Source organism: Hermetia illucens, chromosome 6, assembly GCF_905115235.1.
Source record: "Hermetia illucens chromosome 6, iHerIll2.2.curated.20191125, whole genome shotgun sequence".
NCBI lineage: Eukaryota > Metazoa > Arthropoda > Insecta > Diptera > Stratiomyidae > Hermetia > Hermetia illucens.
In genome coordinates this window covers 68,877,996-68,903,773 of record NC_051854.1, presented here as the reverse complement: position 1 = coordinate 68,903,773, position 25,778 = coordinate 68,877,996, and the positions used below count along the sequence as shown (strand labels likewise).

Sequence of the window (25,778 nt, the reverse complement as noted above, 5' to 3'; positions counted from 1 at the left end):
ATCAATTTGGGCCAGATCCTTCACTGTCAATCATTAACATTCACCGATTTCCATAATTTTGCTCCTCTTTGCTGCCTTACAAAATAGTTATATAGTCGGGGCAAGAAAACCAGATACAGGAGATTCATCTCCCAGCACGTTGCTTGAATTTATATGATGGAAGAAAGCGTCGCACATGTACGCCGCTCTTTAATTGCATATAGAGAAAAACACCGACACACCGTTATACCAATTTATTAAAAACATACGCAGAACCCACAGACCATAGTATTTTCCACGAACCGGCAGGTAGCCAGTTAGCTAGTTCTTACGTAAGTCGCATATATATGATCACTTTCCGTGGTGCCTGATTTGCTCCTTCTATATATAATCTTCTTGAGGTAGGAACCAAAACCCGCAAAAATATCGAAAAAAATAATAAAATAGCTTCATCTCCGGATTAGCTTAAAAAGTCTATGAAACATATGTCTACCTCAATTCCTAAACAAAAATCTGTACATATTCAAGTCACGGAATCCCTTTCACCAACGCGAGCGGAGGGGAGAAAGGGAATTGTTAGTTCAGGGAACCGCTTCTTCTGCATGTCTCTGACAATGTTGTCTGGAGAGAGTTCCCCTGTGTGCATAAAGCTGCTCACGAAAGCCGCCCCACTTCTCGCAAGAGAAAAAGGTGTGTTCAGCGTCGTCCGCTACTGCTTTACAGAACACACAATCAGGAGATCGCGGCTTCCCAATCCTGTGAAGGTAAGACGTAAAACTTCCATGCCCGCTTTGAAGTTTGGTAAGGAAGTAATCAATCTAACCGTGCGTTCGGTTCAACCACGGGTTCAAATTGTCGATGAACCACGCAATCCATCTACCCCTTGGTTCATTTCACCAAGAGAGTTGCCATTCACTAAGGGTGCATTGACGTTCTCCACGGGTAACCACCTGTCTTAAGTTCTCGTCCTTACGGTGGTAGATAGGTTTGCGGTCCTTGGCGAAGAGGGCAACGGGAATCACTCCCGCAATCACCATCACGGCCAGTTCGGAGATAGTGCGATAAGCAGACACTTGCAAAGTTCCCCGCTTCTGCACTTGAGCCAGGCGCTTACGATGCATTTCCTTGTCAAAGGCATCAACCCATACCTCCTCGCCATAGAGCAGAACCAACTGCATTGCATCCATAGGGAGACGTCTCCTAGTAGAGATAGGGCCCTCAACATTCGGTATTAGCCGAATCAAGGCCGCGACTCCAGCTGCAGCCCTGTCCGCTGCTGCTTTGATTTGCTCGAAGAAACTCAGCTTCGAGTCGAGTATTAAAGCAAGATATTTAACCGCTGGTTTTGACTCTATAGTCGACTCGCCGATCGATATGAGATGTCAAGATGAACACTTCGGTTTCTTCCAGTTCAAGGCTGAAACCGTGATCAGTCATCCATCTGCTTACTCGTCGCATTAATATGCCAAGTCTGCTTTGCCCTTGTTCAACAGTGAACAAGTGCCGCAACGTTGTCTGTTTAACCGACCACGGGCGACTCTTCGGGCATATCGAGCCCCCAGAGGTCCCGCCCTAGGATGGATCCCTGTGCTACTTTCGACGTGATTTCCATCCTCCTCTGTCCCTCTAGCGTCTCATACAGAAGGGAGCAGTCTTTCAGATAATCCCTCAATATCCGCAAGAGATAGCTTGGCACGTGGAATGAGTTTTCTAATATATCTGTAGACATGATTACGGAGTACGCTTACTCACAAAGGAAAAAGGAGTGATAATAAGAAAGGAAAATTAGGAAAGAATTATTTTTATAAAATGTTTGCTGAAAAATTTTCTAATAGTAGATATTATGATAGTTGTTTTCAGGGGGCAAAAAAATGGGCACCAAGAGAAGTCGGGCTGGTGCTTTTCCCTGAATATGTCCCGAATCGCTCAGCGCCTTGGGGTATAGTTGACGATACCATTAGACACGATAGAGATGGTATAGTTCAACAATTAGAAGGAAGTTAAATTCTGTAAACTTTGAATTTAAATGTACTTCGTATCTGCTTTCCTGAATTCAGTTATATGTATTTAAGCTGAAAATCCAGAGTGACTTCTTCTTGGTACCTAGTTCTCAATTTTTTACTGATTTTCAGAAAAGCAAGACTCACTAACCTCTAAACAGAAATCTGAACTATTCAAGGTAAAAATAGTATGCAGATATATGTATCCCTGTGTTGTGTATGTAGACAGATTTGCAACCCCTAATTATTTGCAATAAAATTATTAAAATTTCCACCAGTTTTCGTGGTAAATAGTCGTTATTTAAGTAAGAAATAGTTAGCTATGCGAAAAGTGCCACTTAATCTAGCCATCAGATCAGCTTGTACTGGTTTGCAAATACGAGTATAACTACGGGTCCATTACTGATAGTTAACCTGTTAAAAACGCAAGGAATTTACAGCATTACTCCTTTTGAACTTCCTCTGCATCAAGATTCAATACTGGTTTGCTCTTTCAGCCCGCAATATTCACTGCACATAAAGTGTCTACAAATCAATGAAGAAATCAACCTATCCGCATGTTTATAATTATTGTTAATGTGCTAATTACTATCAATCACTCAATGTTAGGTCATTGGCGTTTCGACAAATATGCATATTTGTAACCTGCATTGCCAACAGACGCCATATCGCCACACTCAGAAAATTATTGCAAATTCAAATAGTTGAACGCGGTCCTGCACTGCAACACGATGTCGCCGCCTGCATTGTGGGACTTAACACTCCAAGAATCATTTGAATATTGGACGTTATGTAAACAAGAGTTATGTTTATGGTTAATTTACATAAATCTTAGCGGAGGCTTACAACAGTAGTCGGTAAATCACTTAAAGACAGAACCATGCAAATTGTTTGACGGAATGGTATGCATGCGTAAATGTGTAAATTTGTCCAATATCAACATTTGATCGGCTCCTTTACCGTAAATATAACTATTATTCTTTAGTTGACACATTTACTCACTATCTCCACGTCTCGTCATGTCCATTAGTGCATCTGAGTTGCATAGATATAATGCAAATGCAGTGAAAAGACTTCGATGAAGTGTTATTTGGGGCAGGAAAAGATTCCAAACTACTAATTGTTTGGAGGGAGGAGTTGTTGAAATGTTTAATTAGCAGACCTTGTAATCCTTATGGTTGAAATAATGATAGTTATTTCTTTGGAAGAGTATGTCAGTGTCATTTGGTGATGATTAATTTATTATTGCGTCTAGAATAGACTTCAGATGCGTCAATCATCGTAAGAACATGCACTTTGTCATTATATATAATACTTTTTTCAATTCTACGAAATTTCCTTCTTAGCAAAATGACAATGAATTAATGCGAAATGCGACTTGAGAATATTATTATCGGAAATGGTTTAAAAGGCGTTATTAGTTTGTATAACTTTGAATGAGCCTTTAACCTCCTCCAGACCCAACTAGATACTTCTATTTCAGCAATTGACATTGATATTTAAAATTTTTCTTTACTTTCCATTTCTTTTCAGCTGTTCAACGAGGACGGGTACCACCAACACAACCAGGCCTCACAGGAATGCACGGGCAATATCAATTAGCGAATGGCGATCCAATGGGTGTGGCGGGTTTCAACGGTCATTCATACTTAAGTTCCTATATCTCCCTGCTCTTACGTGCCGAACCATATCCAACGACAAGATACGGACAATGCATGCAACCAAATAATATCATGGGCATCGATAATATCTGCGAATTAGCTGCCCGACTACTCTTCAGTGCGGTTGAATGGGCGAAAAACATACCATTTTTTCCTGAACTACAGGTGACAGATCAAGTGGCGCTCCTGCGATTAGTGTGGTCTGAATTGTTCGTACTAAATGCGTCACAATGTTCGATGCCCCTGCATGTTGCCCCTCTTCTAGCCGCAGCTGGTTTGCATGCTTCCCCTATGGCAGCGGATCGTGTGGTTGCATTCATGGATCATATACGAATCTTCCAGGAGCAGGTGGAGAAGCTGAAAGCGTTACATGTTGACTCAGCCGAATATTCGTGTCTAAAAGCAATAGTCCTATTCACTACAGGTAAGCTGTTGGACATCTTGTATAAAGATGTTCCAGCCTTACTAACAAAAATTTCAGACAAACTCAAAACACATAATAACCACAACAGCACTAATAACCCTAGTGACAGTGACACACCTAACAATAGTTCCAAATTTTGCGATGAAATCATGCAAGTTGTTAAAACTCATTTGGATGAGCAAACACAATTAGATATAACATCAATCTTAGATACAGACAACCCCAAAAAAGATAGGTCACCCTTTTTAGGCACTTTGTCATCACTGTCATCTCTGGCGACAACAAGTACATCCACCACCACTACATCGGCATTTAGTAGCCATTTAACGAATAATAATCATTTATATTTTAATAATAATTTAAATAGCACAAATCCTAATCATACATCGAACAGTAGCACAACTGCAGCCTCGCCGCTCAGTAATCCAAGTACAGGTAGTATAGGAACATTCAATTCGCCTCCGATGTTCTTCCAGACGCCCCCACGATCTTTTGGGTCATTTGATATGTTCCATCCTCATAGTACGCCATTTGTTAGTCATGCGACTAGCGGTAGCTCGTTTAGTAGCCCTACTTATAGGTACTCGCCATATCACAGTAGTTTTGGTAGTAGATGGCAACTGTAGGGTGGTAAAGTTAGCAAAGAGGAGAGTGCCTTTTCTAAGCGGTTTACGCATTTTCACATGTAGGAAGTCTAAACTATATTCTCATCATAGAAAAATACATAGATTCCGCGCAACATCGCTTAAAAGTTCAATGCAACTAAGAAACTAGGAAATTAGGAAAGGTTCGCATTCATATCTCCTCTCATTTGTATTCCACAGTGCAAATCCTATTTCATCCAGATCTGAATTTTCATTTCTGCTTAATTTAAAACTTGCTGACTGGATACTAGACTCAGCATGGCAAGATGGACTCAGTCAAGTATCAATTCAGCCATTGGACAACCCTTTCCCTTCCCGCAATTCCTTTGATCCATAAAATACAGATCGAGTGAAATAGCATACTTCTGTTGCCATAGTTAAATATGTAGATAAATTCTTTTGTATAGTAGTTTTTAAGTTGTTACATTTTTGTTAAGTTTCATAGTTAGGTTAATTTTTTAGTTCCTTTTAATTTATTTTAATTTATATTTATTTATTTCTATTTGTGTAATCTTTAGTTCTTCTAATTTATCTTAATTTATATTTATTTATTTTTATTTATGTGATTATTAGTTCTTCTAGCTTACACTATTCCTTTGTAGATATAGCTTTGGTAAGCCCCCCTTGAATTTCTTCGGAATAAACTAAATTTTCTAAAATAAATTTTATTTCATTTTCATACACTAATCCAAAATGTGTTTCATTTCATTTATTTATTATAAAAATTATATTTTTCATTTTATTTATATTATTACCAAATACCATTATAATAACCATTTTATATTAAAAAAAAATATTCTTTCGCTTCATTCTGTACTAACTACGGAGAACTTCTGCCAGGAAGATATCTATTATTACTTGTTGTATATGGGATAATATTTTTCGATTAAATTTGCTCTGAATGTGTTAGGTCAAAGTCTTATTGGTATTGTAAGGTATTTTATGGGTGTAAAATCAAAGGGTGTGTTCCATTTCATATTTTACTTTTAGGCACTACTTTGAGTGGTCAACTATTACCCAATTCTCTGTCAGTATGCCCCATAGTCTAAGGGTTGAATTATAATACCCAAATTACGTCATATATAATTCTAAATGAAATTTATAGATGACATTGAAGCCTTTGCGGTTGATTGCCTTCACTTGCCTTATTGTTTACGCAAAACCAAAGCTTGAGCAAGCAGCTGTGAATTTCTCGTCAGTTTAGTAGAGTCTAGAGTAGTATTCTTTCGAATCGATATTCCGGCAGTCACTTACTGCCTTCTTCATTGGAAATCGACTTTAACTTAAAATGCCAATCTCTTCAGCTCTCCTGTTCTTTCCCCAAATTTTTAACAATCCCTAGAAGCCCGCTCCACGTTCTCTAATATTCAATACTTTGAGTAGCAGTTTAGTAAAAAAGGGGTGCAGTTACTCCGTTTAATGGCCGCTTTTCCATGTAAAAAAAAACGGAAGTTGTTATGGTATCAACACTCCATAACTTCATTCATGCAGTGGGTAAATTGGAGTGTCGACTTTCCTCTTCTGTAATTTATTTTACCTAACTACTATCAGACCAACACTATTGTCGTCGTTGTCGAGCCTCTATGGCCCACTTCGGGCCTTGGTCTTCGGGATATTTTTTTCCAACCATTTCGACCTATCGATCGCGGCCTAAAATTTTGAAGCCATGATGATCTGTCTTCGTCAACAGAATCTTCTCAGTCCTTTCGTTGTTTTCCTACTGGTCTTCGTCGTTCTGCTCTTCTTTGGATGTTCTCCATACGTTGAACGTGGCCAGTCCATTGCAACTTCCGAAGTTTGATCACATTGGGGGCTTGAGGGACGTCAAATATTTGATACAACTCATGGTTGAATCTGAGTCGTCATTGGTCATTCTCTTGTTTGAAAATATTGACCAGATTTTCGAAAGATTTTGTTAAAGTCCACGTATCACATCCGTAGCATTCCACAGGACCTATTATCATTTGTATACTCGGATCTTTGCTTTCCTGCTCATGTAGCTGGCTTTTAAAATTGGCTGGACAGAATAGAAGACTCTGTTTGGGAGCTGAATTCCGCGCTTTATTTCGTCCACTTCATTTCCATCTTCCGTCAGTTGTACACCTAATTATATAAGATTGTCTAAATTTTTCAAGTTATACTCGTCAATCATTATATAATATTATGTCTGGTGTACGCAACTTTTCTCGTTTCCGTCATAATTTTCCTCTTGTTTTTGTTAATTCGTTTTGTCGACATTTATCAAAATCTCCTTTGGTGATGTGAAAGATAAGACTTATGATTTCGTATAGGGCAGATACAACTCATCTTTTCCCTGGGAACAGCGTGACCGAAGTGGCTATTAGGCTTTATTTGCTACCTTATGTAAATTCAAAAACATGGCAAGGGTATGAACTATATACAGGTCAAAACAGCTGAATAAAAATTCAGGTTTGAGGATGAAGCTAGAAAACATTTTGTTAAGGAGTCGATCCCCTTGATGGCTGACTATAACCGTTGAAGTAAGTTGCTTCCAAACTAATCCAGTCTTCCATATACTTAGTACTCCCTCAATGCCACTTTTGAAGCAGCTTACTTCCTCACTTGTGGACAACGAACTCCTCTTTTTTGGGTTAAACACCCAAGTTGCGATTATATATGAATGGAGCGATTACCATCTGTCGCTACTTTCGGTCAATCTGCTCCCAAGGCAGAGGATATTGTTAACACTGATTTTCGCAGTTATGTGGGACATTGTCATTCTAGTAAGACTTATCAACCTTGCTGGAATTCCGAAGTCAAGCATTACTTTGTACAGTACATTTCGATCAATACTGTCCTATGCCTATTTGAAGTCCAGGAATAATTAATGGACATCACTGTTTAATTCTCAGCATTTTTCTAGCACCTATTTGACTCTAAATAGCTAATCAATTGTCGATCTTCCAGTCCAAAAGCCTCTATGATTTTTATCAGTCGTCTTATCGGAGTATAGTTTATTTCTTCTTTCAAGATTTTCTGTGAAGATTTTGTAGGTCACCTTTATTGAGGACAGGGCATATTTTACTTTCTAATCACTCTTAATAATAATAATAATCGTTGGCACAACAATCCATACTGGATCAGGGCCTTGAAGTGGGTCAGCATTACGCTCGCCCGAGATTATTACCCTGATTTGACTCAGGTACTCATTCACAGCTGAGTCGACTGGTATTCGACGTCAAATCACGATACAAATCCCACTGTTGCCAGCGAGATTTGAACCGCGACCTTCCCCACGACAGCCTTGTGCTCTAACCACTCAGCTATCCGGACACAACTAATCACTCTTACAAAACCTTTTTTTGATTCCATGGACCACCTGATTTCATGAGTGTAGCCAGGGTGTCATATATAAGGATGCTTTGTTCATTTTTTGAGATTTGATTACTAACTCCATTTCTTCCAATGCTTCCATTACCCTTGACTATAATTCTTGTGAATTCCGTGTCAGAGGTTGAGGAGTTCTTTGAAATAAGATACCCGTATCTGACGTGACTTTTCAGCCCAATAATTGCCCCCGATTTTGTTTTCACAAAGGGTGGTTTTGGATTGCCTCAGGCTCTTAACTATTTTGTACACTTGTCTTGTCGCTTGTAATGTGGTTGCCAATTCCTTAATCCGCCTTTATGTGGAAAAAAGTTTATTCTTAATTGATCCGGTCTCACATCACCTGCCTCAATCCTCATATAAAATAACTTCGCCTCGGCTTAGGTTCTGAATATAAAGGCGGATTTTACTTGGATATAATTCGCACTCATGTCATGTTTCCGACTATACAAAAAGAAGCAAAAGCCACCAGTAACCACTTTTGGTTATGCTGGTCCCAGACAGAGACAGAGGCCTGATGAGTTGCCTCTGCCCCAGACGATATCGTCAATCGCTTTTTGAAAATATTTTCGTTTCTTTTGCCTTGATATTGCATTAGGTGCTCGTCGGATATTTTCGTAATTTTCTCTTCTCCTCCTTGTGTTTCACTAGGTATGCTGCCTGTTTGGCTCGTTTCTCTTGCTCAACGTTTCCTGGGATTCATTGTCCAACCAGTTATTTTTCAACGCCAGGATTCATATCCAACTGCTGTACACCAATAACACTCCACATAATAATCTTATTCCCAACTCCCAGAACCATGAGATGGTAAACCAAGTAAATTTCCTTCAGCTTGGAGGATTGACAAAGCTTGAAATACAACATAGCCAAATGATGCTATTGATTATACAAATCGACACAGCTTCAAGTCTCGACATACCGGAATTTGCAAAATTTTTGCTGAAACGCTAATGAGACATTCTATCTTTTGCTTTATGAACCTTTAATAAATCTAGACTTTCCAACGATCATTACTTAAAATAGTATCTGTTTTCAGATAGCGCCGTCAACGTTACTCTTTGGTCAAAACCCATCCAGACACACGACGTTTCCTGTCAAATCTTTTGCAAACCTATCTACTTCCTCTGTGTAATTCTTCAAGTGGCAATATTGACACTTCTGGTGCCCATCTACCCTCTCCAGCAGAAAGTCTTCTTCAAAAGATTGCAAACGTCCTAAACAATTGATGGGGTTGAGTTAATGGTTGACCTCAGACATTAAGGCAGTAAAGCTTGCAAAATTCAGCGTGCTTCTTGTTAAATTCAATATAGAAGATTGATTTCACTCGAACTACCTCTACACGTTCTAAAATATCCTATTGAGGATCCTTACTTGCCCCCTTTGCCGTCATAATTGCAGATAAAAGGGAGATAAGTGGGAGTGATAGTCTGTTTTCAGGTGGTATATTGAATTTTCTATCCTTTTGAAGCCAGGAAATATTCCTACCAAGCATACCTCGAAGATAAGCAACAACACTACACTCTTTCTGTTGGTATTAATGAGAAGGACATCTGTACATCCCGGAAGCTCCCTACGATGGCGCCGAACTTAATGTAGCTCGACGGATTAACAGCACTATATTCACCTTTGCTGAATGCAATCATCCAACACCAAAATTACCAAAATCTTCCGTGATGTTTTTTCTGTGTAGCTAACTAGCACATGTAGCTGTAGGCTGTAGCAATATGTAGCACATGGAAAGTGACCTCCACTGTTACTCGAAAGCGTCAAACCTTCGCCAACACTTGTCTGCACTATGCTATCAGGATACTTTGGCCTGAAACGATTTTGAACGAAGAACTTTGTCGACGCATGGGCCAGGCCCGTAGACATGTTTATGAGAAAGCCGAAGTTTCAAAGAACATATCACATTATAAGAAAGGGCGACAGCTCACTTGATAGTTTCGATATGCAATAAAATCAGCTGTCAGAAGTTGGTCAAAGAGTGTCCCGTCCCAGACACGCATAGCTCAGAATTGCGTAGGAAGAATTCAAGCTTCTCGGAAAGGAGCCAAAATACGTTTCAATAAAACCGCAAAAATGGTGCGTGTATTTGATTGAAGCACTATGCCCCATCAATGATTGACTGGAAACTCTATATATTTGTCGCGGGGATGTCGGGTAAAATATTGAGCTAAACATGACTGGACTGGTTTTAGCAACTTATAAATCACTGGAACTTTTCCCATCAGATACAGAGCAAAGAGGCACCTGTTGTCAGTTTCGTTTAACTAGCAATTTCCTGCCTTTTCAAGTTAATAAAGTTATTTGACTCGTTTTTCATGTTTAGCAACAACTTGTTGTTCCATATTCTGTAACTTCTTTGGTCTTGCTTTGTCATAGACCTTTATACTAATACCACCTTTTTTTCAACCCGTTAAGAAGTGCAGTAAAAAGTACTGGAGGACGACGATCAGACCCGAGACTGCAAGGGACTTATCTGAAGTAATTTTTTCTGCAAAGCCTTACCGGAAGTTATCTAGTACCATGAGGACCGGGATGGTCCTCTGTGAGCTTCTGTTCCTGGAGAATACCTGGGGGAAATATTCTCGGGCCGGTAATTTGCGGTTAGGCCCCCTAAATAGACCGTAGAGTTATGCCTTTTGGGCTGGCTCGTTCGCCAGTTGCGTGCCTAAGTTATGTTCGCTGTGAACTTCTACTACGAAAAAATGACTTTCAATACCAGTTTTCCTCAAATAGAAGATGCTTGCCATACACCCCTATATGCGACAAATATCGTCAACCACACTTAAATGCAATTATTGCCGGTCCCTGTTAATGTGGTTCAACTGCTTTCACGGTTTTTCGGGAAGCTGCACTCCTCCCCCACTATTTTATATCATTTCTAGGGCGGCCTTCTCGTCGACCATCCTAGGTTATTGGGTTCCCATACCTGGCACAACCGGCAATGTGTTAATGTCAACCTGATCACATCCGTTTTGGCCTTCTGATCAACATGTCCACGTATTTGGCCCGTTCACCGGCCAAGTTCTTTACTTGAGGCCGGTGTCTTACATTGACGTATAGTATCTCTGAATTTCGTATTCGAAGTGTAGCCTTCGGTGCTCCCGACGAGATGAAGGAGATTGTATAACACTCAATTCCTGGATTCGACAACTTGTCTTCCATTCGCCTCTCCTCCAACCATCATAAGTGGAATTATTCTCATATTTTCAAATATTCCTTCCCAGTAACTCAACACCGCTAAGAATTTCCTTTATCTTTCTCATAATAGCATAAGATCATGGTGCATCATTATCTAAGATAAACTAATAACTCGTGAATTGCTTGTAACCCAACTATCAACTAAAACGACCGAAGTTCAATTACTCATGAGTTCCCATCATACATTCGACGCTATCAAACTGCTCAGCCGTGATTCGCGTTGCACATAAAAGAGAAAAACTTTTCCTAAGTTTCCACCATTACCTTGTAAATCAATACACAATCAATAGATCAATTAGGAAATGTTAAAAACTTTTACCGTTGGCCATATACGTGTATGTACGTTAGACCCTACCGAAAGATCAGATTGACTGATAAAAGGAGAGCTCGCTGGCACAGTGGAACTATGTAAGTAAAAGTGTTGACGGGAAAATAATAAAGAATAGGAAGATAGATTTGAAACGTTCGTATCAGACATGGAAATCCTGTTCAGACTTATACGTTTGTATACATCCGACTGTACGTAGACGAGCCTTGCAAAATAGTCAGTAGGGTAAAGCTTACCATAACATACAACTGCTACCTATATAACGAGCGACTTCAGCTTTCTATAGCTGGGTCGTGACTTGAAGCACATGAGATCACAGTTAACTGCAAAAAACCTCACTCAAAAAAACTACGGCTACTCAAACGTATTGAACACTATATTGGGCATAGCAATACCAGCATTAACTACAAAAACACTAACATACAATTCGAAACAGCAACAAAACATTTTCTTTATACATCAGAATCCCGAAGTGCTAGCTGTTGGCATAGGGAAAGACAACGGGTCTCCTCTATCAGAAAATAGCCGATAGATCACAAGAATCGTGTCCAAGGGGTTCCAAAAGAAACCATATCAAAGACAAGGCCTCGCACGAAGACGCGAGATTGGAAGACAACGATGAGAAGGTGGAATCCAAATCAACATTCAAAGTACTATACTGGCACCAAGATACATTGCCGTTTGAAGCGCTCAGAATGTTCGCCATCACAGTAAAGATGGGTCTGGATGGCTATGGGTATTCCGGGGAGGATTTTGATTTATTGAATATTGGCTGGGAGGAAGTAGAAGGTGTCCACGAACTGAGGGCTATGCAGGACATCTGATTGTTTTTCACTTGGACATCCAAGGTGTCGTTGCTTTCAGATTTATTCAATCCAGGAGGATGATAGGAATGCATCTGTTCATCCCCAACTGGTATAGAAGCTATTCTTTTACAGGCATCCACAAAAACACTTTGTTTTGGAAGAGCAAGTACGTTTACCTTCAAAGTAGACCGGACTCAGCCATCAACTTCATCAAGTAGCCAGACGCTATCTATTGCACATCGTCCTCAATTCATAACCTTCCATGAGACCTCCTTTGTCACCCACATTTACAGTATTAACAATTTCTTTTGCTTCAACATTATTTGAAAGCATTCCAGTATCCACTCGCTGAATCCCAGGTGTACGATTGGCGTTTTTCTTTCAAGGAGCTACACCTTGCCGTTAGCCTCTTTCCGTATCTCCGTAATGAAATGATTGAAATGGACGGTAACTGGCAATGTTAAGAGTGTAAAGATTTGATTCAATGCAGACTCGATTCAAATCAATTCAAATCGTCGACATTTCATCGAAGAGCTGCAAGATGGCTGTTACAAAGGCATCAAGTATGATAATTATAAACCATCAAGATTCAAGTGGACATTTGATATGTTCAATACGCAGCAATAGTATCTGCTTCTCCTTGTTTGCATCATCGACAGTTTTGTAGATGTTTCCCACTCATTCTTCGAGGTTTTCGGTATTGTTTATTGATCAATAGAGTGATTATGATGGGTTTCATTGAATCTGTGAATATTTGGTGATGGATTTAACGAAAGAGCCTATACATTGGCCCAAACGGTCCTATAGGTAAAATATAGAAATGGTTTGCAATCTTCCCCATATTAAGGGATACCGATGCTCAACAAAAATATAGTGTCGAACTAAAAAGTCTTTTCCAACAAAAAGGTGGCAATTTCATTCATTCTTGAGTTTTAAGACCGGTCTGCAGGAGCAAAAGGAAGCTGAGTGAATAAAGAGTTCGTATCTCCAATGAGCGATAATGACTTTAGAATGAATAAATGGTCTCTTATGATATATTGCTTCCCAATCTCAAATCTTCCAGCTGTGTTCATTTGCTCTTTGAGAGTGGAAGCCATGTAATTTCGATGAGATGGTTTTTCGGAAAACAGCGCGGTCAATATCATAGTAAACCTTCGAGGCTCGCGAATTCTTCTAGTTTCAGGCATTTGACGGTTCTTGAAATGGTATGTGAAATGCCAAACAAATACTTCCCCATTTATTCCGACGGTTTTTCTTTTTCCGGATATCAACAGCACTCCCATCTATCGAAAAGTTCTACTTCCTTAGGTAGCATGGTGAAAATTTTCTTTTCTACCGTATTGGATTTTGCTTCTTAGTTCCTTGGTTCCTTAGTAGTCCAGTGTGGTATTCAGGTTTATGCTTCCGTAAAGGAGGAGAGCCAAACGGCATATTCGATCAAATTCCTTGGAGTTTATGAGGATGCTGGGGTCCATTTCTGAAGCATAAATGTTGATATTATTTCTCCTAACCCCAGCTCTAGTTCAAAAAGCATAAGACCCCCACAAAACCTCCCTTTCAGGACCAGCCAGGGGCCGTCGCTATAATTTTTGTGATTTATCACGCTTTTAATTTAACACCCCTTTTTCTTTGTGGCGGCCGACCTACCTATGTTTGACTCTTGGCACTTCGCAGGATAAATGTATCCTCAATCGACCTCCATTTGTGTCTTCCAATTTGAACTGTTATCCGTTCTTCTCTTTGGATTTTTCGTATCTATGGATTATTGATTATTTGCTTTGGCTAGGCTATAACCTGTTTATAACTATCAGGTATATAATTATTTGTATTCTAGTTATAATGGCCTCAGGGAAGCATATTTCGCCATCATATGGTAGGATGGCCTTATCACATGAGTGAAGTAATCAGTGTTTCGAGTTCTTTTTTATCTGCAGGGACCTTCAAGTGATTTTCAGTTCGGTTTTTTGTTTAAGTGTGGCGAGCTGATGTGCTATATACTCTTAGGTCTCCAGTCGACTGGATGGTGCCCATCTGATTCGTCACCACTGTGTGTTCCAATTAGGCTCTCACTTTCTCTCTATCTGCGATTCTATTCAGTAACAATGCCCACCATATTGGGCCATGAGTAACCATATCAAATGCTATCCCGACGTCTACAACTACGATACACTTGTTTTGTTTAGCTATGTCCATCCCTTTACTTGGTGGAAAGTACAACAATAAGCAATAATAATATATACATAACTTCAACGCTTTCCCCTGTTAAAAGACTAAAACAGCTACAACAACTCGAAGAAGAGGAAAGTTCTTTCCTCTGTCTTTCACTAAAATCTCATTCGGTAACAAAATGCTGTCAGTCGTGTTCTGATCAAGTTCTCCGTTAAACTAACAGTGACCTTTTCGCTCCCGAATGTTTGCCGAATTACGACCTTACCGTGAATAACCTTTTCCCTGATGAGGACATGCTTTAACGCGATATTCGTGGTTTTTCGATCAAACTGTAGTAAGGGGCTGCCATGTCGTGAAAGGTTGAAGTCTTTTTGAGGTGGAAAATTCCCTGATATTTTTTCCAACCAAATAACTTGACAGCAAACACCTCTCAATCTCGTTGCCCTGGGCCCAAATCCCAGTTATCGTGGATGCCTGTGTTCGTCATGTGTTTGTCTCGCTGCTGCGAGTTTATCGCTTGCACTACATTAAGTCTGATGAAACTGATGGACAGTCTAACTGTGCCGATATCCTTTGCTCCACTAAGGAAGAGACAGGAAACACTAAGCAATTTTTTTTATTTATCGTTCAAGGCTAGGGTCATCATCGATGAGATAGTTTAATCTGGATAAATAACTGCAACGTTTGAAAGTGAAATTGTTCAAAGTATTGGCCATCACTAGCTTTAACTTTTTGTCATCTTTCTCGTAGAGCTCGAATGCCGAAACGATAAAGGTGTTCATATTTTCAGGTTATCCAGAGAATAAAGCCCTTTTTCTATGCTTATGTATGACCAGAACTGCTGATCAGGTATATGGTCTGGTCATTGAATGGAATAAGTAATCTGACGAAGCAATTCCATGGGAATATGACGGGTACGTTGTCATGCTGTAGAATCACTTCTTTGTACCTCTGCTCATATTGTGGCGGTTTTTCGCAGTGATGGTTTCATTTGGTTTCAACAGCTCATAATAAATAACCCCGACCTGGTCCATACAAATACACAGAAAAACTTTTGCAGCGTATATGCTCGGCCGAGTCCACAACTTAGAAGCATGATTGAACAGTCTCCATGACTTTCTTTTCTTTAGAGAAGAAAAATCTTCCTTTTTGCTCCCGGAGCCGTTATTCCCAGACGAAAAAACGAGACTCAACGTCCCTTGACTTCAAATCATAAGGAACCCAAGTACCTTGCTTTTGGATCATTTCCATCGCTTGCAATCACTTGGAAATGGCTTGGCGGGTAACTCCTACTATCGGAGCAAGCTGCTCCTGGGTTTGCCGCGGGCCCTCATCGTCAAATTCCTTCAATTTCGCGTTTTCGAAGGTTTTTGGCCTTCCTTCACGTGGACAGTCATCAATATCGAAGTCATCGTCTTTCAAGACGGAGCCAATTACAGCACTTTGTTTCACTTAGAACAGTATTTCCAAAAACTTCATTTAACTCTCAATGCGCGTAAGCCACCGGTTTCTTTGAATGAAATAAGAAAAATAACACATCCCCCAAAAGGCGATTATTGGGCACAAAGTCAGACATTTTTACACAACTAAAAGTATTATATATATGATGTCACAATAAAATTGCTAACGTGTCAAAGCGGTCTGTTTATTATATGGGTCTGTTTGATTCACGACGTTTTAGGTATGTTAAAATCAACCAGCACTTACTACGGATGTAATCTATTGACAAACAGCGAGAACTTAGTTGCATACCTAATAAAATAATCTAGACTTTCCATCGGCTTCGTACTTTTGAGAAGAACTTCGAAGTCTCTAATATTTGCAATGTTTCCAACGAGCTTCATAAATTTTCCGAATTTCGCTACTGTGGGTCTTCAAGTGATCTGGAAACAAAATCCACAGACCAAGACAGGTCTCGTTCCAAATATCAGGTTCCCTGATGTTCCGTGTGACTCTACCCGCCTACTTGCGATATTTCTGGATCCCTTGGCAAGTCAAGTTATTGAAGGCTTGCTGTCCTAAAAGTTCGCGAAACTTTTGAACCTTTTTCTTATTCTCCACTGTTAATCTCTATTAAATTTATCTCCTGACTTTCAGGTAGTTTTGAATTACTCTCTCATGAAAACCCTCTTTGGGTTGGTCATTGTTATTAAGGGTCGATAACTAAAAGGACCAATACTAAGTCTCACTTTCCTTTTCTCGAATAACCAAACAAGGATCAGGTTTATTGACCTTGACTCCATCCTCTGAATTGCTTATTTTCACATCGTTGTCCTTTCTTAAATCCATCGACGATCGTTTTCAATTTCCACTAGTTATTGTTTCTGTTAATATCGCTCTGTGGCTGCTTCAGATAAATGTCTTCTTCCAATTTTGTATACAGTAATGCATGGCATAAATCAAATTGTCAAGATAACGTAGTAGCACTAAATGTTTAATTCTAATCCCCTGACGCTGATTAAATATTTTGGCAACCTATCTTGTTTCGTTTTTACCGAATGTGTAATGAGGATTTAGTTTTCGAGTAATAACTAACTTACAAGGAGCTGGTTTTGCTCCTGCTTCTAAAAGTAAATTCGTATTTCCTCTCAATTTAATAATCTCATCTTTCCTCGCTCTCTTCCACTCAGCACTGATTGCTAATAACTGCTTCCTTAAAAATAATCAGATTTTCCACCTTTGTAACGAGTTTTTTTGCTACCATTGCATACTAATCCAATCCCCACACTTTATTCTCTTTTTTTTCTTTTACATGTTTCCCTTCTTTAGTATTGCATTCCCTTCTGGTCTCATACTCCGCCTGCCATTCTCCATTACTATCTTTCTACCTGCTCCTTGTCCTCAAAGGAAACAGAGCCTTGTAATCTAAATGTCTACCTTCAAAAGGGTAGTTTGATAGTTTTTGCGAGTTGTTGACGGAATTGCATATTCCCGGACAGAGTGGTCCATGTGCATGTCCATGGTGCAGGTAAATATCATACTATATTTCTTCATCGTCATAGCCTACAAGATCTTTTGAATCAATCTTGTTCTTTCTGGCAGGCGACTTAATAGTGCGACTTACCAACAGCTCATAGAGGCTTGTTTTCCCTATCGACAACTTTCAGCTTCTATCACGGATAGAGGCTGCTATGCCACGCGCTTTGTCGATATGACTGAAAATTGGAGGGGGCAGGGACCGAGAATGTCGCATGCCTCGCTTTATCCATGGTCGTCCGTTTTTCTGGCTCGAGATCGAAGCGTGTCAAACTAAGTTTAATTCCGGCCATGTGAAGAATTTTCGCATCTTTTTCATTGCTACATTAGTACTCCTTACTTTAAGGAGCTTTTCCAACTTGCTTTTTAACGATGAATCCATACCGTGTTCTAGATCGTAAATCCGTAGGGTGAGGGAAGGGACAAACAAAACGGGACACTGCTTTTCCAGTAAGAGACTCGCTGGAAGGATGGCAAATGTTTTCTATCACGAGCTCGTTAACCTGCTAGGCTCATAAGAGTCTAACGCCTACTTTCGCTGTCTCACTTTGCCCCCTGGCATCAATTTTTATGTTTGCTGGTGTGTTGATGACTAATGTCCTTTCCTATTCCCGTTTTTATGGGAGAAATGCTAGGTTAAATTCGGTGTGATTACAAGGTTGGCTTCCTGTTTATTGGTCTAATATATATAAGAGTTGACCCAGTAGGTAGCACTAGCTATCTTATGATATATTGAAATTGCTCTAACCTCCTCTTTTCACTGCGCTCATCATATCGCTAGCTGCAGCCGCGGTAATACATAACGACTAACGGTCACATGCCTCGTGGCATTACCTTTGGCCTAATGATTTTTGTAGTCCACATCTTCTGGCAAACAGTGATTACGGCTACACTACTGTCCAATACCTTGCTTTACTGCAAGTTCTTCTATGAACGTTTCTTTGATCTCAACTCCCTCCCCTAATGCCTCCCCTCCTCCCTCCCCTAATGCCAATTGATCGCAGAGAAATAACATTCGTCATCGTCTGCTAATAATAAAAAAACACGAGCCTGAAATGAAAATCATCGGGCTCATCCCTAGAAATTACTCATCCAACCTAATTTTCTTAATTGGTCTATTCCTGGATCACCCCGAAAAAAGTCCCGGGCCCATTGAGGAACCTGCGTTCCCATCCTCTCTCCGCGGACCTGGTCTTCTCAAATCTTGCCACAAATGCCTTCCGATCTTAGTCTCTGAGCTTGTATAAGTGCCTCGCATCAAATATGGTTGAAACGTTTCAAAACTTCTTAGAAAAGTAGGCAATCTTTTCGAAATCTTTATTGATTGGTTTCTTACCTAGCCTTATTGTCAAATTCATCGACTTTAGGAGCTTTTTTCTGCTCTTTCTTCTTGAAGCATTCGATAAGATTGGAAGCTGACGGGCATCTGCATAATAAGTTTCCCAAGTTTCATTTTTTTTCGACTGTGTCCTCAGCAGTGGCAGTTTTAAATTTGTTATTTGATGAAAAATAGGTTAACATTCGCCATAAATAGCCCCGATTCTGACTTAGGTACTATGGAGCTCTCTTTTTATAGAATCTTACGTTCATGGAATTCCTGAAGTATGTGATCGACAAATGTAGATTGCCTCATTAGTCCTTCGGTTTTCGTGTAGGGTTCTCAAAGAATAGTTACTACCTGTCACATTTAATAGACTCCCTATGGCGTTTAGTATTTTATCCTTTTTAGGTGAAAATACTCGTACCTTGCCATAATTTGACGTTGTGTAGCTTTTTCTGTCTTAACGGGAATCAGGTTTGATGGAAAACCAAAGGGCTGCAATGTGTGAATTAGCCTGTAAATTAGGTCGACACTCCAAGCGGAGAGGAAAGCTTTCCCACTTTGGCATGTTCGTTAAGTCTTAAACTCTTTGAATTCTGAAAATAACTAGGAATATACTGTCTTCCGTGGTTACAGTAAAAGACGATATCACCGGTCTGCATTTCCGAAGGGTTTCCTCAAATTCGGCGAGTGGGTTGTCACAAGAGCAAGTAACGAAGAAGAGTAGAGTAGGAGTGCAGAAATCTTGGGAAGGAGTTGAAGCGTATTTCCGTCAACCTTGAACGACGTCATATAGGTGTGGGTGGCGCGCTTAACCCACCAAAGAGTGAATGGAAATCATATATCAAGGAAGAGTTAGATTATGAGAAGGAGGTGATTGTAAATATATCTGAGGCAGACAAGTCTAATTTTAATAATCGCGAAGGTAGCAGAATTGCTTGAAGGCAATTAAAAACTGCATCAGGAATATGCGTACTGGCTTGTCTGTCCCCGTATTGGTACATCCGCTGTCATAATATGCACTGACTGCCAAATAGCTTCGCGTGATTGCGCGTGGCCATAGTATTTCACTTAGGCGCTATGAGGCACGTTAAACTCGAATAAATAAAGTTTGGTTTAAGTTTCATGTTCCAATTTCTGTGACCATTATTTATTATGGAAATTAGCTACTACCGATACAACCGATACAATGCTTTGTAACTTGCATTGATTTTGATTTGTTGCATAAGGAAAATGTACTTCTACTTCGCCAAATCCATTTGCTTAGCTTTCAGATGAATGAAGGAACCCATCGTTTCCACTCGAACTAGCGAGTGTTGTAATCTAAGTCCTTTCCTTTTCTGCTTCCACGAAGCCGGTTACTTATTTTACCTCCCTCTTGCCTTATATTCGACCTATTTTGTCGACCAGTTAAAGATGAATAATGCTACCATCTTTCATATGTTCTAAAATGTTGAATGAACGGAAATGAATGATTTATCTAACTTCATAAAACCCCTTCATTTCGAAACCGGCAATGATTTGGATGATGCGGTTTCAAGTTTTGGAAGTCGATTGTTTCCTTTTTTAAGAAGTTTAATTTAGCTTTCATATCCCTTCTTAAATTTTTCAAAATTTAAGCATTGGGTACCCTTAAAGTGGAGAAAATTGAATAGAAGATTCACCAACTAGTCACATTATAATAGTCTACCTATCAGCGCAGTTTACAATGTACAAAAGTGATGATGGTACGTTCATCGCCATCATCATCGATTTCAAATGGGCATATTTCATCTACGACGTTTACACACAGTCAGCAATAACATTCATATTAAATATTGCTATTACCGTCAAATTTTCGCAGAAAGTCCTACCAATGGCGGCATCATTTGATGTCCGAAATTTCAATTGCAAGAAAAAAAGATATTCACATAAGGAATTATAGCATAAAGATATTCAGTAATACATGCTGACAGTAATAAATGAAAGCTAGCATTCATGTGTGTGATATTCGCACACTATTATTATTGAAATTTTAAATTTAACGTGGACACATTAGGTAAGAATATGTGCCATGAGTGGACCTTATAAAAATTTTGTGAAAGTTTATATTGTGATTATATTTTTTACGATCCAATAAAGTTGAAAGCAAATGTGAGTACTTAAGGAAAGAGGGTAATTTGGTTGCTTCATAGTTAAATAATAAAGTTATGAGTTTGTAGATGATAGCAAATTGAAAAATATTCTTTCTCACGGTTTTTTCTATGGAAATGGCTAATCTTAAAAACATGCCTCTTTCTACGTTCATTTAAGTTAATTTAAATAGAGGAACATCCGCACGTAATGTAATTAAGCGTATTTAATATCCAAACAGTTGATAACGACGTGAAAGTTTTCAGGCTTGCAATCGCCCCGTGCTTGTTCTTAAACCGAATGTAGGACGTCTACATGTCCCGGATTGTTTATTAATTCTATTTTTTAATTTTTCTAAAGATGCCTGACAATTTCCATTTCTGTGCAAATCGTAATTCCAAAGATTGGAAATGCTTAAAGAATTTATTGTACAACGACCCATAACTTCAGCAAAAATTGTTTATCGCAAATGCATGGAATTTCACTAAAATAATATTGAAATCTTAAGCACCGTTTGATCCACTGCACTTTCTATCTTTTTTCCAAACTTGAATCAATTTAGCTCATTGATATGGGGCGCGGCGATACTCCTTCTATCTTTCCAGACCTGACAGGGCTCTGAAGATCGGAAAACAGAGGAAATTCCGTCAGTCATCATCATCATCAACAGCGCAACAACCGGTATCCGGTCTAAGCCTTCCTTAATAAGGAACTCCAGACATCCCGGTTTTGCGCCCAGGACCACCAATTCGATATCCCTAAAAGCTGTCTGATGTCCTGACCTTCGCCATCGCTTCATCTCAGGCAGGCTCTGCCTCGTCTTCTTTTTCTACCATAGAGATTGCCCTTATATACTTTCCTGGCTGGATCATCCTCATCCATACGGATTAAGTGACCCGCCCATCGTAACCTGTTGAGCTGGATTTTGTCCACAACTTGACGGTCATGGTATCGCTCATAGATTTCGTCGTTATGTAGGCTATGGATTTCCTCAGTCACCACCGGTAATTCCTCTAGTAACAGACACATCAGATCGTCTTCAAAACAATCTCACTTCTATGTTCTCGACGGAGTCTCTTTCCGATGATTCTCTGAGCCACCTTGTTTGCCAACATTTTATTTGATAGTAAACCGCCTGCCTTATTGTCGGCAAGAATAAAAGGCTTTTGAATTCAATAAAATAATTATGGGTAAAGTGTGCACACGAAATATGGTATACACGTGATGAAAATTGACCTACCTAAATTTTCTTCACTGCTTTTATCTTCTTATCGCTGAACTTAAATCGAATTAGATGTTTTCCTAATAGACAATATATAGATAAGACGCAAATACTTTGTTAACATTACTTCTAGCAGGTCATTGGGACAATTAGGATATCCACATACGTTTGAAAATTTTGTAATATTTTGACTGACTGTTATAATTTCCGTGTAAATCTTTATCATATATTTCTATTGTCGAATATAGAGCAACGGACACTATCGACACTATTTGAAGTCGATGGGAGCATCTCTCGACAGCAATATAGACTCGGCCAGAATTTCTTACTGATTTAATCTGATTAACTTCCAGAGTAATTTTTGGTCTAGCGTAATTCCCAAATATTTGACCTCTGTTTCTCGTTTCACCTCCATATCATGTAATCTTATGGCTCTCAGGTGACCAAGTTTACACCTCCTAGTGAACGGTACTACGGTTTTGGCTGGGTTGATCCTCAGTCCCACCTTCCTGCACCAGGCACTAGTAACCCTTAGTCAGTTTGGATTCTTCCACATAGGGAATCTTCATATTTGCCCCTACAGATTAAAATAATGTGGTCCGCGTAACCTTGGACTGGTATTCCACTACCATACTCCAAATCAGCGGCGATAGTATCCCGCCCTGTGGACAGCCTTGAGTAGTGTTCATGACAATAGAATTTGTACCTATCGGTACTTCTATTTGGCTGCTTTCTAGCATTTTACCCATACAGAATGCCAGGGTGTTTCCCACTCCCCTGCGCCTCAGGGCATCTTATATCTCTGGGTGCGATGTGTTGTTGAATGATCCTTCGATATCCAAAAACGCGCACAGTGCTATTTCTTTTGTTTCTATGGCATCCCGTATTACCTCTGTCAGCTGGTACAGAGCAGTTTCAGTTGACTGTCCTGCCCGGTGAGCGTGTTGTTAGTGATGTAGGGGATTACGCCTGTCCTTGCTTCTGAAGACTCTTCACAATCGGGTATGGAGATCTTCATTCTGGGCGATTAGGAGGCCCATAAGGTCTTCCGTTTCTATTGTCGGCTTTTGGCAGAAACACTGTTACCATGTGGGCTCCTGGTACATCATCCCCAGCACATGTTGACAGTTCTATCCCTCCCCAGCCTGGCAATCTAGGAACTATAGTTCTAATCCACTCTGCAGTGTCTTCCGTCGAGCAGTCCACCAGTATAAGAAAGCGTATCCTGGTGAACACAAGTTTCGAAGTCCATCCCTTGCACATACAAAGTCCATTTGCTGTAACAGCGGTATAACTCTTTCCTGAGTGGGGAGTGTCGTTTTTGAATTTGTAATTTTAACCGGTCTTACGTTCTGGTTCTCTTACAGGAGTTACAGTTCTTCTGGGATAATTTAAATTATCAGTCCATTGGTCGGTACGATCAGTCTCAGTTCATTGAAATTGTGTGCTGCTGTTGCAATTTGTTGAAATATCTCTCGTTGGAGTTTTACTCAAATCCACCTTAAAATGGACCCCAAATGCATTCAGCTGTTGTAGTTGAGTGTACTCGCATATTGAATTTATTCGCGCAAAGTATCATCTGTAATCGTGTTTTTGCTGATTCATAAGTGTAACTTTCTGGCTGAGACATCGGAGCTGTAAGTATGGTTCAATGGAAGATTTCGAGAGAAATATCGTTTTTGCAGTCATTTAATTTTTCAATAATCAGAATCCCCTGTATAGAACCAAATAAAGTTCTGCTCGGCTCACGTAGATCGGGTCACTCCTTGTCCCATTTTTAGTTCATCAAACGAGCCACCCCCCCCCCCCCCGCCCCCCCCATTAATGGGACCTCTACAAAAAGATCTGTGACACTACCGGGAAATTCAATGAATATGCCTTTTCACCCCTTTCGCGCAAATCAATTCATAGATATGCTTGACGAATACATGGTTATGGCTGTTGAAATTCGAAGTCCTGTATAGATAATTCACTCTATTAGACTGCAAAGTCAGTTTCTTGAATTTCTACAAAACTATACCCTTTGCTAATAGCACAACTAGCAGTTTCCATATATTGAACTGGGTTAAAAGACCATGCAAAACCGATTAATTCAAATTAGCGATAAAAATATCTCAAGAACCAATTACCTTCGCAATAAATTCTAATTTATGAACTCCCATAACTTTTCCTATTTCCACTATCTAGTCAAGCTGAAGTACTGCGAATTACATCCGAAAGTAATATCATTCACTTCAATAAAATGTATATAAAACTCCATACCACATACTGTTTACCAGCAAGAGAGTCTAGCAGAAACCTTCCAATCTCATTCTTGCGACATAAAAAGTCCGAACTGCTTATAAATTAAGATTTATTTCATTATTCACTTAAACCGTTCAAGATAATCTTCGCCGGGGATTCATATTACAAATGGCTCGAGCAGATAATCGACTAAACGGCTGCATTCGTACAAACGTACCACCCATTTGGTAAGTTCGTACGCATCTATAAAATTATCGATAATTATCGACTGGGGTCATCATTTCATACTTTGTCGCCATCGTATATATGTTTTTATATGATAGAAAGCATATTGGATGCGTGTTGTTTCAACCGAACGTTTTAGTACCTTTCGCGGAGTTGCAATTTCCAGGTTGGGGTTCATGTAATAAAGTGACTCGACTGTACATTACCGTTTCGAAAATACCTATATCCAGTTATTGTACGCGAATCATGAGTGTCCGGTCTGCACAGAATGGAAGGTTAAAACATGTATTGATATGATGCTCAGTAATTAAATAGTTTCCAAGGAGCGTCTCACCGTAGGATTTCTTTATAATATGCTTATAGCAATCGATGGTGTCCACTACTCTCAAAGAAAAACCTCCATCTGAATCTAAACTTTTATCCCACTAAGTGAATGGATAGAATCGTTTCTGATGGGACTAGCTAATAATAATGGATTATTATAGTATATATATTAATTATCTAAATGTTCCCTCATGTCCGCCTCAATGAAAAGTAAACTAATTAAAACCAATTGCATTCAGTCACAAATTCGCTACTCTAACTCATACTCCATAAACTAGAACAGATACTCTCTTGAACTGTTCAATATTTGGTTGTTTATTTTGGTTAATATTAGGCTCAAACTAAAGATACGGTAAAATTAAATTCACATATACTCCAAGATCCATTGAAAGAGAAAAACAGACACGAGCCAGTCATTGCAACTTAAAATGACTGGATGGCAGGGGATAAGTTAGACCTGGTACATTATCAGCAGACGAGCACTTTGGAGAAAACACTCCAAAAAGACATGGAAACGTGCGAAAAAACCGGTCCCCATTTTCTTCATCTTCAAAGTGTTAAGCACATTATGGAATAGAATGATCCGATGTTCTGTTTAGCTCGAGTAGATTCAATGTTACCAATCTGCAATCTGAAACTGCTTAAGTAAGATATTTACAAATATAGTTCGAGTGTGGAGAAAGAACTTCAACAATAATGGCCTAAGTCATGATTAATGAATTCCAATAAAATTGTCGAGAGAAAACGTTTTTTCTATTTCTATCTGAACCTATAACTCCATTACCTAGTTT

At 39.4% G+C, this 25,778-nt stretch overlaps 1 protein-coding gene across 2 annotated transcripts in view; it reads left to right on the top strand.

The window, feature by feature from the left end:
- LOC119659203 (steroid receptor seven-up, isoforms B/C) overlaps positions 1-25,778 on the top strand; it is a 119,878-nt gene that overhangs the window by 74,201 nt on the left and 19,899 nt on the right. The window contains exon 3 of one of the 2 annotated variants that reach the window (XM_038067172.1): positions 3,516-4,064. In XM_038067172.1, coding sequence (XP_037923100.1) covers positions 3,516-4,064 — 549 coding nt within the window. Of the gene's footprint in view, positions 1-3,512; positions 4,065-25,778 lie in introns of both variants that reach the window. The other variant, XM_038067171.1, reaches the window with a different exon arrangement.